The sequence below is a fragment of the Anas platyrhynchos genome, chromosome 2 (genome assembly GCF_047663525.1).
Source record: "Anas platyrhynchos isolate ZD024472 breed Pekin duck chromosome 2, IASCAAS_PekinDuck_T2T, whole genome shotgun sequence".
In the NCBI taxonomy this organism is placed as follows: domain Eukaryota; kingdom Metazoa; phylum Chordata; class Aves; order Anseriformes; family Anatidae; genus Anas; species Anas platyrhynchos.
The window spans coordinates 112,791,789-112,812,448 of record NC_092588.1 but is presented as its reverse complement, the minus strand read 5'-3'; the positions used below and the strand labels follow the sequence as shown (position 1 = coordinate 112,812,448).

Genomic DNA, 20,660 nt, shown 5'->3' with positions numbered 1-20,660 from the left:
TCATGTCAAACCTTTCATCCACCATAACTCTCAAGTCCATCTCCACAGGGCTGCTTTCAATGAATTCTTTTCCCAGTCTGTACTCCTCTCTGGGATTGCCCCAACCCAGGTGCAGAACCTTGGACTTGGACTTGCTGAACCTCATGTGGTTCACATGGGCTCACTTCTCCAGCCTGTCCAGGTCTCTTTGAATGGCATCTCTTCATTCTTTGGTATCAGCTGCACCACTCAGCTTGGTGTCATCTACAAACTTACTGAGGGTGCACTCAATCCCATTGTCTACATCATTGATGAAAATATTGAAAAGCACTGATCCCAAGACAGAACCCTGAGGAACTCTGCTCATCACAGGCCTCCACCTGGACATAGAACCATTGACCACTACTCTCTGGGTGCAGCCATCGAGCCAATACTTTATCCACTCAATGGCCCACCCTTCAAATCCGTGTCTTTCCAATTTAAAGATTAGGATGTTGTGAGGGACCGTGTCAAAAGCCTTACAGAAATCCAAGTTCCCTTGTTGACTGATGGAGTCACTCCATCACAGAAAGCCTAAGATTGGTCAGGCACAATTTGCCCTTGGTGAAGCCATGCTGGCCGTCCCATATCACCTCCTTTTCCTGCATGTGCCTTAACATTGCCTCCAGCAGGATTCATTCCATGATCTTGCCAGGCACAGAGGTGAGGCTCACCGGTCTGTAGTTCCCTGGGTCTGATAGATTCAACTGATAGAACTGGTATCTTACAATTTTGTTGACCACAAGGGAAAAGTTGCTGCTCCCCCAGTCATGGTTCTACCACAAAGAAGTCTGGGCAGCCCAAGATCTACTGTTAATATTAAAAACTGAGGTTAAAAAAGGCATCAAATGTCTCTGCCTTTTCCTCACCCCTACTTGTTAGGTGACCATCTATCAAGTACTAGTCCAATATTTTACTTAGACTTCCTCTTGCTGTTGACATACTTTAAAAAGCCTTTTTTTGTTGGCTGACATACACTGTTTGGTGTCAACTCAGGGTGAGCTTTGTTTTTTCTTGTTTTCCTCTTACAAATGTAAACTGCAGCTCTTTAGTCTGCCTGCGAAAACTGACCTTGCATCCAGCAATCATATATTTTCTGTTTCTACCCAAATTCAAAGGTTGCCAATATTTAGTAGACACTGGGATCAAGTCGCTGTTCGAAAGATGTTTTTTGGCTTGACTTTCAATGCCATTTAAAAGTTGCTATGAGTTTCATAGATAAATACAGATTTCCTAGTTGGTAAACACAGATTCTTGAAATGACTAGGATCCTTGTGAGAACTGCTAGTATTGAATAAAACAGCTGTAAAGCAAAATTTTGGTGCAAAATTCTCTTTTCAGAAGTCCTGATGAAAGTTTAGTTTTTATGTAAGAAAGTAGGAAAAAAAAAGTCTTAAATTATGAACTTTATAAACATCAGAAGTGACCTACATTTGATCAGTCTCAAGTTTTTTTCTATTTCTATTATCTGTAATAAAACTTTAACTCATTAAGCTTGCCATCTAAATGATTCCTTGTGGCTAGGTAAAACTAAGCATGAAGACAACCAGAAGTATGTAAGTTTACTTCTCTCCGTCTCTCTTAGGTGATTTATATTGGAAATGTGAAATGCAGAACTGAGAGCTAATGTTATGAGTTATTCCTACTGAGCTGCAGGATCCTGCACTTGCCCTTGTTGAACCACATGAGGTTCCTCTTAGCCCAACCCTCCAGCCTGTTGAGACCCCTCTGAATGGCTGCACAGCCCTCTGGTATCAGCCACTCCTCTGAACTTTGTGTCATCAGCAAAACCGATGAGGGTGGACTCCATTCCATTGTCCATGTCATTGATAAATAAATAGAACAACACTGGACCCCTGGGGGACACCACTAGCTATGGGCCTCCAACTAGACTCTTCATCACTAAGCACAACCCTCTGAGCTCTGCCATCCAGCCAGTTATCAATCCCCCTCACTGTCCACTCATATAGGCCACACTTCCTGAGCTTCTCTATGAGGATGTTATGGGAGACAGTGTCAAAAGCCTTGCTGAAGTCAAGGTAGACCATATCCACCACTCTCCCCTCATCTACCCAGCTAGCCATCTCATAATAGAAGACTATCGGATTGGTTAAGCATAATTTCCCCTTGATGAATCCATTCTGACTATTTCTGATCACCTTCTTATCCTCCACATGCTTGGAGACGACCTCCAGGATGAGTTGTTCCATCATATTTGTGATGTGATGTGAAGCTGACTGGCCTGTAGTTGCCTGGGTCCTCCTTGCCCTTTTTGAAGACTGGTGTGACACTAGCTTTCTTCCAGTCCTCAGACACCTCTCCTGTCCTCCATGACCTTTCAAAGATGATGGAGAGTGGTCTAGCAATAACATCAGCCAGCTTCCTCAGCACCCGTGCGTGCATTCCATCTGGGCCCATGGATTTGTGGATGTCATGTTTGCTTAGATGATCTCTGACCCGATCCTCCTCAACCCAGGGAAAGTCCTCCTTTCTCCAGACTTCCTTTCTTGTCTCCAGGGTCTGAGATTCCTGAGGGCTGGTCTTAGCAGTAAAGACTGAAACAAAAAAGGCATTCAGTAACCCTGTCTTCTCTGTATCTTTTGTCACCAGGGCACCTTTCCCCTTTCAGCAGTGGGCTGACATTTTCCGCAGTCTTCCTGTTGTCAGGTAGTTATGCAGTACAGTTGCTAGGCTCACTGTTTGTTTTTTAAAAACAACAGCATATGCTTTAAATGCAAAAATAGCCCAAATATCATAATATCATGACTTGTGTGGAATAATACTTTGCAGATTTTTCAGCAAGATTTTACAGAAGCTCATAGAGCTGGGACTGTTCAGCCTGGAGAAAACAAGGGTCAGGAGAGATCTTATCAATGTGTATAAATACCTAAAGAGAGGATGCAGGCAGGCTATTTTCAGTGGTGCCCAGTGACTGGACAAGAGACAATGGGCACAGACTGGAACACAAGAGGTTCTGTCTAAACATCACAAAGCAATTCTTTACTGTGTGGTTGACTGAGCACTGGCACAGGTTGTACAGAATGGTTATAGAACCTTTCTCATTTGACATATTCAAAGGCCATTTAGACATGTTCCTGGACAACCATGGCAACCTGCTTTAGGTGTCCCTGCTTGAGCAACGGGGTTGGAACAGATGACCTCCAGAGATCCCTTCCAACCTCAACCATTCCTTTCTCTTCTGCATGCACTGAAGAGAAAGGAATGAAAATTAAACTTGCTAATTGTTGTGATTTAAGCCGGCAGGTAGCTAAGCATCACACAGCTGTTTGCTCACCACCACCACCAACTCCAAGTGGGTTAGGGGACAGAATTGTAACAACAACAACAAGTAAAAATTCATGGGTTGAGATAGAGAGAGTTTAATAGGATAGAAACAGGAAGGGAAAATAACAATAATGACAATAATAATTATATAAATATATATAAAACAAATGTTTCACAACACAATTGCTCCTCCTCTGACTTACTTCTCTGACTGATGCCCAGCCAGTCCCTGAGCAGCTGTCCCCCTCTGGCCAATACTCCCAGTTTTTATTGTCACACATGATGTCTTATGGTATGAAATATCCCTTTGGCCATTTTGAGCCAGCTGTCTTGTCTCTGTCCCCTCCCAGATTCTTGTGTACCCCCAGCCTCCTCACTGACAGGGCAGCACAAGAAGCTGAAAAGTCTCTAGCTTAATGTAAGCACTGCTCTGTAACAACTAGAACATGAGTGTGTTACCAACATTATCTCTCTCCTAAATCCAAAACATGGCACATACCAGCCACTATGAAGAATATTAACTCTATCCCAGCCACAACCAGGACGCTCATATTTCAGATACATAAATGAAGTAGTTATTTTAAGGGATTATTTTTATATAATATTATATTTTAATCAGATAATCCTTTATTATGTACTAACTCCAGCGGTGTTAGAAAACAATTTGTTGTCCAATGCATATGTGCATATTTATTTATGATAAATAAGCACAGAATTCTGACTGCTCTCGGTTCTAAATATGGTTTGCAAAATCTGTGCATAAAAATATGAGAGTTATTAAAATGTGAATCTAAAATAGTTTCACTCTTTATGGCCTCTCATAACCTTTAGCATGCTGGGGATAAATGAAGTGGAGCTGTGCAAAAAATATATATATTAAAACATGGCACTGGTAGTTGTTTTTTTTTTTTACAGGCCTGCACTTAGAAAAACGTCTTTCACAAACTGTGAATCCACACCACTGTAATTCAAACAGTAACTCCATTGATAAACTTATGGAATGAAAGAAATTCCTATGGAATGTAGGAAGCTAGAAAAAGAAAGGTAGCCACTAGATCAGTGTATATAAAGAAAACAGTCTAGCAGTGTGCACTTGGAAAAAAATAATTTATTTTGTAGCTATATTTTAGAAATGAAGCTGTCTGAGGTATTTAGCATTTAGATGATATATTTAGTAGATGATATCTTGCTGGGCTTCATTTGGAGAGTTACAACATATTTTGTCAGGAGTGAATACGATTCCAAAACTAAGCAATGTATTTTCATTCATTCCATTAACCTTTAAAATGAAAATTTAGAAAGAAATTTTAACAGCACTCATCAAGAGCACAACTGTCTTTATAATGAAAACATAAAGAGATGAAATCAAAAGTGGAGAAGAATCATGTTTAGGCATTCTAAACCTGCTTCTTTTCTCACCTTGGGATCCTCTTGGAAATTATGTAGAAATATGACAGAAGTATTCAAATATAGTTTCAATTTAGCTTTCCCTAGCTCTAAATTGACAAAAGCTGAAATGACACATTCTGTTTCTTTTCTGTAATAGAGAATGTTTAGTTCATTAAAGAGAGTGAGCTCTAGAAGTATTCTTGCTATATGAATATATAAATGATGGGGAATTATGGGATTGTCTGTATCATGTCTAAGTCTTCTGTGGACTTGAATAGATATGACAGCTTTCAACAGAAAATAAACTGAAAGAAAGGGCTGAAAGTCTTTCAGTAAAATTGATTAATTTCAGAATTCAGGACACAATCCTCAGATCAGGATGAAGGACTTATAATTCCACTAAAAAGTCGGGCTGTGTAAACTAATGATAATCTTTTGATATTAAACAGCTTTCAAAGTAATATCAAAATACGGTTTGGAAATAAATATACATATGTGGCATTTTTCTTAACTTGTCCCTACATAGAAAACACTGGCATTGTTTATAGAATTTAATCCCTTTAGCAGATTCAAAAAAGGGAAAAATACTGCTGTGCAACAGCAGCTGAGAGAGTGAGGAGTGAGAAACAGCCTTGCAGACACTAAAGTCAGTGAAGGAAGTGACCCAGGTGCTATAGCCACCCTGCAGCCTGTGGAGAGGACTGTGGCGGAGCAGGCTGTGGAGCAGCCCACAGTGTACCATGGTAGAGCAGATCTCCATGCTGCAGTCCGTGGAGGAGTCCCTGGTGGAGCAGATGGATGTGGCCTGGAGGAGGCTGTGGCCCATGGAGAGCCCCCACAGGAGCAGGCCCCGGGCTGGAGCTGCAGCCCGTGGAGAGGAGCAGGGGTCTGGGGGGAGCTGCCGCCCACCGGTGGGGGACCCGTGCTGGAGCAGTTTGCTCCTGGGGGATGGATGGACCCCATGGTATGGAGCTGTGTCAAAGCAGTGCTTGAAGAGCTGCTGCCTGTGGGAAGGCCACACAGGATCAGTTTGGGAAGGATGGCATGCTGTGGGAGGGACCCCACACTGGAGCAGGGGAAGAGTGTGACTGTGAAGGAATGGTGGAGATGAAGCGTTAGGGACTGAATGCAGCACGTATTCCCCATTCCCCTGTGCTGCTCAGGGTGAGGAGGTAGAAAAGAGTGGATGAGGGAAAGGTGTTCTTATTCTGTTTTTAGTTCTCCCCACTCTAGTCTGTTAGGATGTTACATTAATCTACCTACACTGAGTCTGTTTTGCCTGTGATGTGTTGAGTGATTTCCCTGTCCTTACCTCAACCCTTGAACCCTTTTCATCATATTTTCTCCCCTTTTCCCTTTGAGGTGAGGAAGTAAGAGAGCAGATGTAGTTCATATGCTCAGCTGAGTAAAACCACCACAGTTATATAGAAAAACAAAGCTGGATCAAATAGTAGAAGTTCTGCTATTAGCAACCACTTCAGCTGCTTCAAAACTAGACTGAGCATTGAAGCATAGAAGCAGCTCTTGTCCAGGAAGAAAAGGGAAAAGGGGGAAGGGGAGAGGGAAGAAAGGAAAGGAATAAAATTATCACATATTGTATTAATGTTTATAGAGATTCCATGGTGGTTGCATAATTCGAATGAATTCTACATACCTGGGCATTTTGGATCGTGTAGTCTCAGAAAAAAAAATAATATTGTAGTCACAACTGGGTAAGTTCAATTAAAAAACAAAGTATACACATATATATTTATTTCAACAGCACTAGTTGAGAACAAAATACAGGGTTATAGGCTTTTGGTGCATCACCCTGCTCTCATAGTTAACTACTTAAGCTCTCTAGCAGTTAGCACAGCATGTATTATCCAGTCCTTGTTTTTTTGACTCAGACTCCTTAGTGGCATATTTTGTGGAAAAGAAAATGGCCAAGTTGGAAGCCAATCAGTGGTTCTCTTCACTGTGAAAGACATCTTGAAATGAAGGGATATGAAAAAATAGGAAAAAGAAAGAGTTTAGAACCTATTCATTGATACTTAATATATATGAGATTATTTTTAATATATATTGATATGTGGCCTATTTGGATCCCTTTTAATCTAAAATTGTTGATTTTACAACTCCTCTGTTGTACAGTTGTACTGTTAGAATCATTTCTGGGTGGAGGTAAAGGGTGGAGGAACTGTAAAGGTAGACTTTACCATCTGTTGTAATCCTGTCGCTTGGTCCTGTGTGTCAGGTCCTTGAAGTTTGGTTGAGAATATTGCATCTAATACGTAGAAATATACCAGGCTTCAAATGACCCAAACTCTTCTTATTCCAGTCACATTTCCTGGGCAAATATATAATATACATAACACTGCTTCATTAGAAGATTGTTATTGACAGCTGCCTTGAACAGTATTACTAAGTACCTATTACTTCTACTAATTAGTAGCAGCTACTATTAATTACTAAAAGTTATAAAGCAACATGGGAGGATAAAATTAGTGGCAGATGATTTTTCTGGTGAATGCTGTTTGTTTTTTCTGCAGGTCAGAATGTGTATCTTTCTGCTGGTTCCCTTTGAGAAGGCACAGACCACTTGCCTTGGACACAACTCTAGATATATATGCACTCTGTTTTAAAAATCTGTCTTTATTCTGTACTTAACAGAATACTCCAGTTCACTTCAGGTCACTGTAGATGTCCGCCTTCCAGAAATGAGGGCGTACATTAACATCTATGTGACTCAGGTTTTATGTGGTCATGTAACAAAACCACAAAATTCCAGTTATTGAAAGAGACATACTGTCAGATCCAAGATAAATGTCTTGTCCTGTTGAGTCTGAAGTTCTGCAGTTACATTCTATAAGCCAAACTCATTTTGTGATTATTTTCCTTACTTTAAAATAACATTAAAAACCCTACACAGAACACCACAGGCTGTATCAACAAGTTCCTTAGTGTTGTTCCAAATCAAGCAATGCAATTGCCAAGTAGACCACTGGGAATTAAACAGGCCCACAAAGAAGTTAATTTTTATGAACAAGTGACATTCTTAGAGAGGGTATAAGGGAATTGATACTTTTTATGTCCATGTTATTTGTTTCAAAGGCTATATCTTCTACTTTTAGCTACAATGATTAGTAGAATTGTAATTTATATATTTATGAAAAATACTTAGCATTTAAGCAACAGAGCGATGAAATAACTGATGAAAACAAATTTGGCTAAATCATTAACCGTATTTGCAAACTACATTTGCAAAGTCTCAGTTTGGGTATTGGGGGTAGCTACTATAATGTATAAAATTATCACAGCAGTACCAAAAGCAGCAGAACTACCATAATTCACCGCATCTGAAAATGTTACCTTACTTTGTTTTTCAAAAAACTACAGAGATTTTGAGACTCAAGAAAACAATTTAAAACCAATCTTTCATCCTCAATTTTCAGAACTATTTCAGGTTTAACTTATCACAAGACAGTGCTGTTATTACTTGAATATTCTTTGTTACTGCTGCCTTTTGTGTACAGAGTAGTTCACTGAGGGCCATCATAAGTCTTACTTGGCTTTCAGGGAATGAACCTGAACATAGAATCATAGAATCATTAAGGTTGGAAAAGATCTCCAAGATCATCTGGTCCAACCAACCCCATACCATCAATATTACCCACTAAACCATGTCCCAAAGTACCATATACATGTACAACATGTCCTTGGCATTACTCCCCAAGGTTTATCTCTATTGAGCCCCATTTCATCCCATTCCCACTTCATACCTAGTTTAAAGCCCAATGAGCCCTGCTGGCTCCTGGTCTAGGATCTGTTTCCCCATTTGAGAGAGGTGGGACCCATCTGTAGCTATCAGGCCTTCATAACACACACCTGTGGTTATCACCAATGAAACTGGTAATACCAGAAATCACTATTGTCTTACAATAAGACTGATGGTTCAGAGAGAAAAAAGAGTAAAGCCTACAATCAAAGCCAAACCAATTATTTATTTTTCTTTTTATTATGTTTTCCTTCTTTTTTATTTCATAAATATTCAGTTGAAATAAGAATTAAGAAAAATGCAATAAATTCTGAAGATGTTACTTTTTCTTCATGTTGGCACAAAGACAAAAGCCTTGAGAAAGTAACTTATGAAATTCAATCCAGAAGGGCAAAAATGTTAGGTTTTGTGAACTATTTTTCTAGAAGAAGGAAGCAAGCATAACGTTATATGGATTTATAAATATTGGAAACAGAGACAAATCAAGTATGTCCTTCAAGTTTGGTTTGGCGTGCCGTTGAGAAAACTCTGAAACACAACTGTATGTCAAGCATACGGAGTTCAGAATAACTACTGTATGCTACTTTTACCTTTCTGTCTTTTTCAGCTCTTGGATCAAACAATATTTGAGTGAACTAAAAATATAACATTCACCAAATATGAGATTTCTGCTATTCAATATGTGTTCTTGAAGAAATTAAGTTATTTTTGGCCATACATGTACAAAACATAACATATTCTTTGTGTTGTTTTTTTGTTGTTGTTGTTGTTTTGTGGTTTGTTTGTTTTTTGTTTTTGTTTTTTTTTTTTTCATTTTGTTTTGGTCATACAACTTCAAATCTTGAATAAAATATAAGAGACAAGTTGGCTTTTCTAGATGTGACCTAATGATTATTCCATGTTGTGCACAAGCCATGCAGATCTGCTCTAGAGTGGCAATACATTGCAGAGACAAAAGTATTAGTTCAGTAATCAACAATAGTAGAACTGTTAAAGTAAATGTTAGCAAGCTGGGAAAAGTATCATCTACTATTTCATTTTCAGTCAATTACCATAATTATTAACTACCTTATATACCTTATATACCTAAGCAATTTAGTTAACAGGCAGTGATCAAAAATGTCATAGATTGATAACTCTAGCTTTGGTAGCCATAAAATCTCATTTATGTACTATGGTCTGATTAAAATAATGAACTGCAGTAATGAAGTATCTGATTTGTATGGCATTTATAATGTTGTCATACTGTTCCTGTCATATTTCCTTGGAAATAATGCAAAGGAGATGTAGCTGTGAATCAGAGAGAAAAGGGAAGGGAAGGGAAGGGAAGGGAAGGGAAGGGAAGGGAAGGGAAGGGAAGGGAAGGGAAGGGAAGGGAAGGGAAGGGAAGGGAAGGGAAGGGAAGGGAAGGGAAGGGAAGGGAAGGGAAGGGAAGGGAAGGGAAGGGAAGGGAAGGGAAGGGAAGGGAAGGGAAGGGAAGGGAAGGGAAGGGAAGGGAAGGGAAGGGAAGGGAAGGGAAGAGAAAAATGTTTTGGATCACTCAAACTGCTGTTTGAGACTGCATATTTGGTCATTTGATGAGGGCAGATAAGTAATGCATGGAGCCAGAAGCAAGGATACATGCCTGCATGTAGCTATATTACGAAGAAAGGTTTCTGTCCTTCAGCTGCATAGAAAAATACATCTCATAATATGGTCCTTTCCTGCATGGAACCTTTTGGGATCACAAGGCACACATTAGCCATTTAGTTATAGGGCTTTTTTCCTGTTCCCAGCATAATATTTTTTTTTCTTCTTGTGTTAAGTAAATGAACAAAAATGGAATAAGTATGTATTTAACAGATTATATATTGATTAGTCACAGATAAAAAGCATCATAAATATCTACTTTTTGTGTTTTAAGGAACTGAACTGGTATGGATCAGCACAAAACAATACTTCACTGGCAAAGCAGCATTTAAGCTATCCTTGATAAAGTTCACAGGAAAAAAATCTGAAGGCTTTAGCGTCCCATGGCATTTTTTCAGTGAAAAGTGTGGGGAGAAGATCAGAAATTATGATAAACTCTGTTTGTAGAACTTCCCATGAATGTATTGGCCTCTTCAGAGTTATCTGACAGAGCTAGCATTGAGGCCGGTACAGGTCTACACGTGAAGATTTATTCTAAACTTGTAGTTTTTCTGGTTGCAAATAAAGTCCCCCAGACATTAATAATGTAATGTATGAGCCTGTGAAAATCTGAAACCAACTGAATGTAAAGGCACTACACTATTTTTCCTCCTCTCTATGACTGCAAAGTCTGAAATACCTGTATCCAACATCCCATTAATATGTTTTATGCTAAGTTCAAATAGACTTCTTTTTTATTTCATTTTTCTTCTAAAGAAAATTCTTGAGCTCTCATTAATGAAGATAACAATCATCCCAGTATCTGTTTTGTAAAATATTTCTTATACTTGTTTATGAAGTCACATAGCTAAAATCAGAGTCACTTAGTCCACATCCCATTGAATAGGATTATGTGCAAGGTCAGCAGTGTCGTTTGTAAGTAGCAAAACCAGTTAATCCACTAAATTTAAGAAAGAACCAACTGTATTTGCATTCAAGAGAAGAGCTGTAGGCATGTACTACAGTGATGCATTGAGTTCGAACTGTTTTCACAAGGAAATGAAGCATATGTAATTGTAGCATGTGTCTGTGCAATGATTTCTGAGACTTCTTTGAGTCTGAGCTTGTATACATCAAAAACTGACAATGATACTGAGGCCTGATGGCCATTTAGCTCAAAGTCTTAAGGAACAGAAACAGAGTAAGTGTGCAAAACCCTATTCATGTCCGCACTGAGAGGGACTGTTTGGAGAAGCAGTAAATTTGCATAAGATGCTTAAAGCCCTGAAAAAGCTTCAGTGAGTGCTTACCTTTTCACAACAGAATCCAATGACAAGACAAAAAGCTAGTCAAAACGTGGCTTCAGCAACACTACTGCTCACAGCAGTTTCTTATTTAGGTGGCTACTGAATTTTTCCTTCCACTGGAGTGAAAATAAAAGAGGTCAGATTGTTTTCCACACCCAGCAGTTTATAGAAGATTCCCCTCCTACAGAGCTGACAGACTCCTGCACAGAGATGTTTTTCTGTTTAGTTTAGTCTAAAGTGTCAGGAGAAGTTTTAACTAAATTAACAAAACTAGATGACATTGTAAGGAAGATAAAAATATTTTTCCTTCAGTAATTGTGATCTGTTGTTAAGGGAGCATTACAGAAAGAAATCTGTCCTGACATGAAAAGTGGCCCTTGACCTGCGCATTTATTTCCTTTCCAGCCTTCTTGGTCTTCTAAGTAGCAATGTGAAACCTATGACAGGTGAAGCTGGTCAACATTTAGAGAACTGATATAATAGAGAAATATACAATATATAAATAGAGAAAAATACAAATGGATGAGGAGGTGCAAGCTTTTTGACAGAAGTGTATCTCAAACAACTTTTAGTAGGTTTGGTCCTACTGCTCCCTGACTAAATTTGCCACAGCAGTAGAGTGCACAGCTGCAAACTGTACTTGAGTGTACAGTTTCTGACTGTGAAAGCTGTGGCCATAGGGCTACCACTAGCAGCAGGCTGCAGGATCATTTCTTCTAACAAGTCAGTTTAAAACATGTTCTTTCAGTTAGGACTTCAGCCAGGATTTTAACCCAGAATTTTTTATAACAAAAATTACATTTTTAAGATACTTTGTTTAACCCACTCAATGCATACCCTGGAGAAATATGAAAGTGTACCCATAATAAAAGTATATGTGATTTACACCAGGAAATAAATGTAGTGTAAGGTAGCTCTTGGGAAATGAAATTCCTGGGAAAAGGAAGATGGAAGAAATAGGATTACACTGGCTGAATTTTTGTTGTTGTTGCTCTACATTTTTAAGTGTACTTAAGTTATGAAATGATTTAGCTGTAAGAAATATTAATGTCCAAAATAAAACATAATTTTAGATTTTACTGTTCCCATAACTTCTACCTCACAATTAATTTTCCATTTTTCTGAATCCCAGCCTTTTTAATATCTAATATATTAAGTATTTAATCCCATGGCGTGGAGAATATATGAGAAGTACAAAGAAAAAATGATGAAAGGATGACTACATAAAAGAATAAAAATCAGTAATAAATACCAGGCACATAACTGAAGAACGTTTATGGAAGAGATGCTCCTAGATTACAGGAAATAAAAAATTAAAGCTCCCTACTTAGGCTTTGAAAAGACTTTAGTAACAAAGCATTGCTTTCTGTTGCTTAACATGAAAGAATGGATAGTTTAGTCATCTGAGAGAGGAATACAGTCCACCAGGTCTCAAAGTAAAATCTAACTGTTGATGATGCGTAAAAAATACTGTTTTCATTACGTGACTGGGTCCATAGCCCTTGATTTAAATAACAATAACAATAATAACAAAATGTTGTGCAATATTTTTATTTTTCTGTTATGATGTTCTGATCTACCCTGACCTGGGATTAAGCAGATTTTCCATTCTCAAGTTTCACCTAAACCTGAGATGATTTACTATGCATGTATCAGCCTCCATCACACAGAGATTGTATCAGAATGTAGAAAATACAAATATGTCAGCTATTTGTTTCTCTTACCTCCCATTCAGAGACTGCCTGCAGGCAGTTTTTCCATACATTTGGGGTAATATTTGCCCTTGAGTGTTGGCTTTGACTGAGCTGAGAGGTGTAGTGTGGTAGGTATGAGAATGGAAGTACCATTTCTGGGTGAAGTTTTATAATTTTCATACAGTGCTCATATGGTCCTGCTCACACCATGGATCCAAGGACAGAATTTTGTAGTGCAATAGGGAGCTAGCAAAGAAGAGCAGGAACAATAGGAGATTCTAAGTAAGTGTTCTCTGTCCTGGCTTCCCATTAAATCCCTTTATATGGGTTGAGAATTTAGATCCAGGCCAGTGTGCCAGACTACGTTCAGTATCTTTAAATAGGTGTCTGTTTTTCCTCATTTGTGCAGAGAGTCTCTGCTGACACATACAACTAAGTCTGCAAAAGCGTCAGATGTCTCTCCCTGTACCTTAAAAGAGAATTGTCCTCATTATCTTAGAAAAATATTACATTTTGGTAATGAAGGCATTGGTCATGGCCTTGCAATGATTTGCTCCCTTAAAATTCAGGAGATAAAAATAGAAAGAGAAAATGAGAAAAGCAATGCCATTTTTACCCATGAAAATACACAGCAGACTTAGTTAATTATATTTTGTCTGATTTCCAAGGTTACTGCGAAACAAAAACAACAGGGTAATAATTCACATCCATTTTGAACATAATGGAAATTAAGTATAAACTAGCTTTGATGTTGTGAAAAAGTACATACAGCAGACACTGGCATTGGTTATTCATAAGTAAAGCTCTCCTTTCCTAAACTAAAGCTCTAATCTGATTTATGAAGTGCTGTATCGCTGCCTAGTGGTGAAATATAAAATTTCTGCTCCTTTGCAATAATTAAAGAGTGTACCTCAAGCTGGCAATGGTAACAGCATATCAGTTTATGTAATTTACATATTTACATCACACACAATTTTCATTCCATAAAATCAGTGACCAAGCTTGCCACAGATGCATACTTTTGGACAGCTGCAATATTCAATGCACATTCTGTAATCCTTTTACAGTTTAGTTTTGTCCAGTTACCTTTAAGATGGTGGATGTCCCAGAATGCCAGCTCATATTTTCTCTCTCATACACACATCCTATATTTGAAAAAGGCTGGATAAAATGGCAACTTTGCATTGTTCTGAGTGCAGAGACAGTAGAAAACCAGTTTCGGTGCTGAATTTCTATGTTTCTAAAGAAATTGTCAAGTTACTCAAACCTGGACTTTTCCCTCTTTTTTTTTTTTTTTTTTTTTTTTTTTTTTTTTTTTTTTCCGAATGTGAGCCTTTGGAATTGTATGTTTTAAACCAGGGATAAGATAGAATTCTGTCTGTGTAAGGCCTAACAGCCCTGCTTTTTGAACTCTGCTTCTGATATACTGAAATTGAGGGTGAAAGGACACAGAAAAACAGCCTCCTTATCTGTAATCCTGTTGTCATTGACTCTGTTGTAGGTTTCCTAAACCCTGTATGCTAATATACTTTAACCACCTTAGAAGTTGGGTTCTGTGAAAATGCAGTGTATTAGCATTAGTTGGAAACAGGGACCATGTTTTATACAAGCTCTATTATACAAAAAGAAATACAAATATTCTTCTCCAGGTGTCAGAATGTTTCAGGTTTACAATTACTAGTCTTAGTATAGATCTAGACTCTAGTCCAAACAGCTTTTAATAGCAACCTTTAAGTTGGTATTAAAGGTGAGGCAAGGCAAGGCAAGGCAAGGTAAGGCAAGACAAGAGAGAAAAAGGAAGGAAGGAAGGAAGGAAGGAAGGAAGGAAGGAAGGAAGGAAGGAAGGAAGGAAGGAAGGAAGGAAGGAAGGAAGGAAGGAAGGAAGGAAGGAAGGAAGGAAGGAAGGAAGGAAGGAAGGAAGGAAGGATACCTTTGCAAAGTTTTAGTTAGAATTGTGTGTAGGTAATTCGCTCTTGTCATTACTACTACATTGCCAGGAATTTTCTTTCTGGGCATGTTGACAGAGATTTTTTACTCTTTTTAATTTTTTATTTATTTATTTTTACACATTTACTTCTGTGTGCTTGCTGGAGCAGAAATTCATTTCAAAACTGAATTTTGACTGATGATGGGTTTTGACTTTTCTTATATACACAGTGAAACTAAGGAAATAAATTTGAGAAAAAGGACATAAAAACTGAGGTCTGTTTTACAAGCAGAGCTAATTGCAAGGACTGACGTAAACTCACTGCAACTTTTAGCATGTTTTTGTGTAACTGTATTGTGTTGTTTATAGAAAATAACACCTCAGCTAATTTGTGAAAACAGAGGTTGTTTATTCTTCACGGAAGCAAGCACTTGCAGAAGTTTTCTTTGCAGTTTATAGCCAGCAAAAGTGATATGTCTTTTGTAGGAAGTAGTTTTTTGTCAGAAGCACATGAGCATTTTGCATATGAGTAACCTCTAATAGTCAAAGGACAAAGGTGCATACACATAACTAAGGCTAAGTGTGTTTCAGAACTAGCTGAACTGGGGCCTAAAGTAGTAGCAGTATGTTATTGGTATTTTAAAACAGCATTTCAGGTTTTAAGGTTTTTATTAAATGTTTTGAATTAAATGGGCTGTGCACTTCAAGAATAATAACGTTTGTTTGTTTGTTTCTCTCATACTTTATAGAACGAGGCTCAAAAGGAAGTCTTGATCTCACAGAGTTAATAGGAGTTCCACTCCCTCCTTCTGTCTACTTTGTCACCGGCTACGGAGGGTTTCCGGCATACAGCTTTGGTATAGATGCCAACATTGGTCGATTGACAAGTGCTATAATACCATTGTCTTTCTATAGAGACTTTGCTATCGTAGTTACAGTGAAACCAAACAGCGATCGTGGAGGAGTGCTATTTGCCATAACAGATGCCTTCCAGAAAACAATTTACTTGGGAATGAGAATTTCACCAGTTGATGACAGCACCCAACGAATAATTATGTACTACACAGAGCCTGGTTCCCGTATCTCCCAAGAGGCTGCTTCATTTAAAGTGCCAGTGATGACTAACAAGTGGAATAGGTTTACAGTGACTGTTCAGGGAAATTATATTGCTTTGTTCATGGACTGTGAAGAATATCAGAGAGTTCCATTTCAGAGGTCAGCTGAAGCCTTGGTATTTGATTCTGACTCTGGGATATTTGTTGGTAATGCAGGAGCCACGGGACTGGATAAATTCACAGTGAGTACAATGTGATACACATCTCAGTATTGTGTACATGTACACTTCAACCAAGAGGTTCTGTTTACAATGGTTATATCATGGTTACAATGTATAGAGCTTATTTTTTCTATACCCAGCTAATGCAGATATATAAACTCTGACTTAAAATGCTCATAGAATGTCAGAAATTTATAAATGATCCAGATATTGAGCTCAATGCTAAGTTTTTGTACCAGGAATTTCACAGTAAGTGTATAATTTACATTTATATAGCCTTTTTTTTCTGGAAGTCAGATTTCAGAGTATCCATTTGTTTAATTTATGAGAATAATACCTTAGTACAATTCAGCATTTTAAATTATTTTTATCTTGGTATGTTCATTCCACACTAAACATCAAGAAGAGAGTGATCTTATCAAAGTATAGCTGGAAAATAAAGCTGTTTCTACAATTTATATATTACTTGAAGCTTATCAGGTGCTCTAGAAAAATGGAAAGGACCCAACACACTACCACAAGACCAGTATGCAAGAGATTAACTCATTACCAGACTAAAACGGAAATGTCACACCTTTCCTATCTTGTACTTCTCCAGTACTTCAAAACTTGTACAGTAGTTTGTAAGAATAATATCTCTTCCCATAAATTAGCAGAGTAGCAGCACAAAACTGAATAGATCCTTTGCTTCAGAAAAACAGGAAGTTCTTTCCAAAGTTCAACTGTATTGGCAGATTGTGAGCTCCAACAGGTAAACAGCAAGGATAATATGCTTGTATCATTTATCTGACTAGACTAAGTATTTAGAAATTACAGGGATGTATTGAACAGCAGCGAATAAGTGGCAGAAAAGGATATGCAGGAAATCTGCCTGCTGGTGTTACCTTTCTGTAGACTGTTGGATTGACTGGGCTATTGAGGCTGCCTGATTAGCAAGTAGGAACGAGAAACATTCAAGAAAATCAGATGACTTTGGTAGCCCACCTGGAAAATATATGTGTGATGATTAGTTTCCAAGATTCCCACCAATAATTCTGTAAATATGGAGAAAGGAGTGCATAGCAGATTACGCTTTAAGGCATCTTCCACTGAAACAGACTGTTCTGTATACTCTGTATATATAAATTTCAGCCATTCAGCTGATTGCTTCAGTACTATAATTTGTGATGTGTTCTGTAGGTCACATGTACGCTCTTTTGTTTTTATACTTCATGCATCATATGTCACAATGAGTTAGGGGCAGAACAAATAAATTTTTGATAAACCCTCAAGCAAGAACTCTTTGTCCCAAATAGAAAAATTCACACAAATTAAGCAAATGACTCTATGCAATTTGCTGTTTTGCTCTGACTCTCAAGAATTCATGTGTCCAAGGCTCTGTTTACCAGACACAAAAGGACATAACTATAATCAGATTTTATGGAAAGAAAAGGAAATTCTATGACTGGTGCTTCTAAATAGAAGTACAAAACAAACATAAACCAAATAATGGAAAAACAGAACATCAAAACATTAAAATTTATTCACATTTTAAAAATGAATTTGTTATCATAATATTTCAGGCCTTAGATAATTTCGCAATCAAATCATATCAAAGTTTTTTTTTCTGTTATTATTATTGTTATTGTTATTATTGTTGTTTTTTTATTATTATTATTATTATTATTATTATTGTTATTATTCACCTTCCTACATTAAATATTACTTCCTTGTACTGTTTTTATTCTTTCATGTAGGGTTCAATTCAACATCTGACTATCAGATCTGACCCAAGAGCTACTGAAGACCATTGTGAAGATGATGATCCTTATGTGAGTATTCTTACAAACACTTCATCTATCCTCAGTGCTCATATAACAGATTTCAAGGTCGGTTGCCACAAGTTTTTTTTTTTTATATATATATAAAAAAAAGTAAATTTATAATATTATTAAATTTTAAATAATATTATAAAATAAATTTAAATTTAAAACTATTAATTTTTTATTTTTTTTTTTATGAAACTAAATACAGTATTTCTTCATGGCAACATACTGCCATTTTAAAAGCTCTTTGTGTAAGAATCTCTTATTTTGTTTTTCTCTTCTTTCTATAACATGCTTAAGAAAGTGAACTGTTTTACAATTTTCTAAAGGGTCATATTCATGAAATACCCTAAGTATTGCAAAATAAGCTAACATCATAATGAGAATGAGGCTTCACCAATTTGGAAAAATAATGATCAGTCTTTTCTACTTTGAAGTAGCTGATTCCTTGGAGAACATACTTTTTTCCTCTTACTTTTATGAACATGTTATTATGATTGGGTTTTGCACAGGCCTCGGGGGACATGAGTGGCAATGGCAGCATTCAAGAACATGAAAACATTCCTGAGACACAAGAAGCCCTTTCACCTTCTCATCTTCCCATAAGGGTAAATTTATTTGATTTACACACCCTACATTTCTGGTTTAATATTATTTTTTCAGATAGCAAGTCCTAGATTCTATTACTACTTTTTAAAATTTCATTTATTTTTCTCTGCTTTAGTTTAAACTTCTCTGAGAACTTGTTTTACAACTTAATCGTGTGTTGACCTGGCTTCCTGCTTCTGATACGTTTGAAAAAAAAGATTATTTTTTATGCATTTTGCAAATAACTCAAACTTTTTCACCTGTCTTATGCTTCTCAGACACTCAGAACAGCTAAGGCTGAAAGAGACCTATGAAGATTATTCTGTCCAAATCTCATCTTAAAATAGTCAATGACAGCAAGTTGATTGGTACCAGTAGAAAAAAAATGTTCTGATGTAGAAATGGAATTTCTTGCATTTCAGTTTGTTTCCGTTGCCTCTTGCCCTTCCACTGGCTACTGACTGATAAGGGTCTGTCTCTACTCCCTTCTATCAGGATTTTATATGTATTGATATGACCACTCTGAGCCTTCTCTTCTTGAGGCTAAACGGTTCTCACTCTCTTATCTTCCCTTCATAAGTCAAATGCTCTAGTTCCCTAATGATCTTCATGGCCCTTTCCTGGACTTGATCTAATCTGTCCATATATTTGGGATACAAGATCCACACACAGTTTTCAGGATGGGGTGTTACCAGTGCTGAATAGAGAAGAATCACCTCCCTTGACCTGCTGACATCACTGATCCTACTGCAGCCCAGGATGCTGCTGGCCTTCTTTGCCAGAAGGACACATTGCTGGCTGTGCTTCCAACTGCCCACCAGGATCCTAGATATTAGCATGATAAACAATACCAAAAGCTTTTCTGAAATCCAAAAAGATTACATCAACTGACTTCACTTTGTCAACTAGATGGGTAACCTTGTCATAAAAGGTTTTAGTTAAGTAAGGAATTAAGTTTGTTAAACAAGATTTTCCACTGGATTGTGTTTTTCAGTAACTCCCAGAACAATCTTCTCCATGATTTTACTATACCCTGAAGTAAGACTGACAGATCTGTAATTACCAGGGTTTTCTTTCTTGCCCTTCTTGAAAGCAAGGACATTTGCTAGCTTCCAGTCAACTGGAATCTCTCTAGATTCTCAAGACTATTGAAAAATAATAGAGAGAGGTCTCACAATGACATCAGTCAGCTCTTTGAGTAGCCTTGGGTGAATCCTGTCAGACCCCATAGACTTATGTGCATCCAGCTGAAGCAGCAAATCTCACAGAAGTTCAGTGTTGGCTGGGAGTTTATCATTCCTGCTGTCACGGTCCTCCAGTTCAGGGTGCCAGGGATCCCACAGCCCATCATTAATGTTAAAGGCAAAGGTGAAGAAGGCATTTAAATGGCTCTGCTTTGTCTACATTCCTATTTGTGAGGGACCACCTTCATCAAGAAACAGATCAATGTTGTTGCTGGTCTTCCTTTTGCTCTTAACACATTTTAAGAAACTCTTTTTATTGTCCCCTACAGTAGTGGCCAGCTTCAATTATAATCGAACCCTATGAATCACCTCCCTACAAGGGAAAAAAAAAATCTCTGTGGTCCTCCCATGTCACATAACCTCACTTCCAGTGGCCATACATTTCTTTTCCCACCTAAGCTCTAAAAGGACTTTGTATTTAAAGAAAAATGTTGTTCCTCATTTCTCAAAGTAGCCAAGACCCAGCCTGATTTAAGGGATTTTTAAACACAAAACTCTGTGATACATTACAAGGCTAACACTATAAGTTTCCTGTAGTTCAGAAAAATTGTAATAAAAGGTTTATTCATCCCTAAAAAGTAATTGCAATATTCCTAAACAGATTGTCAATAGCAAGATCTAGGTGTAAGAGAAATAAGAGAAGAAGAAACATTCATGTGGTTTTTTGTTTGTTTGTTTGCTTGTTTTCTCAAATTGAGTAAATAAAACTGAAATCAAAAGAAAGTACTTTTGTCAGTTATAGTGGGAATCAGATCTGGCCCC

General features: G+C 37.6%; 1 protein-coding gene and 1 long non-coding RNA gene across 2 annotated transcripts in view; one reads left to right on the top strand and one right to left on the bottom strand.

Annotated features, from left to right (window-relative positions):
• The window catches only part of COL15A1 (collagen type XV alpha 1 chain), a 110,446-nt gene that overhangs the window by 17,594 nt on the left and 72,192 nt on the right, over positions 1-20,660 (top strand). The window contains exons 3-5 of the mRNA XM_072033357.1: positions 15,735-16,282; positions 17,998-18,072; positions 18,579-18,674. Coding sequence (XP_071889458.1) covers positions 15,735-16,282; positions 17,998-18,072; positions 18,579-18,674 — 719 coding nt within the window. The remainder of the gene's footprint in view (positions 1-15,734; positions 16,283-17,997; positions 18,073-18,578; positions 18,675-20,660) is intronic.
• Positions 6,369-8,502, bottom strand: LOC110352284 (uncharacterized). Its single transcript, XR_002401000.4, has 3 exons — positions 8,454-8,502; positions 6,891-7,021; positions 6,369-6,662 (listed from the first exon to the last, which is right to left on the bottom strand). It is a non-coding gene; the product is annotated as an uncharacterized lncRNA (long non-coding RNA).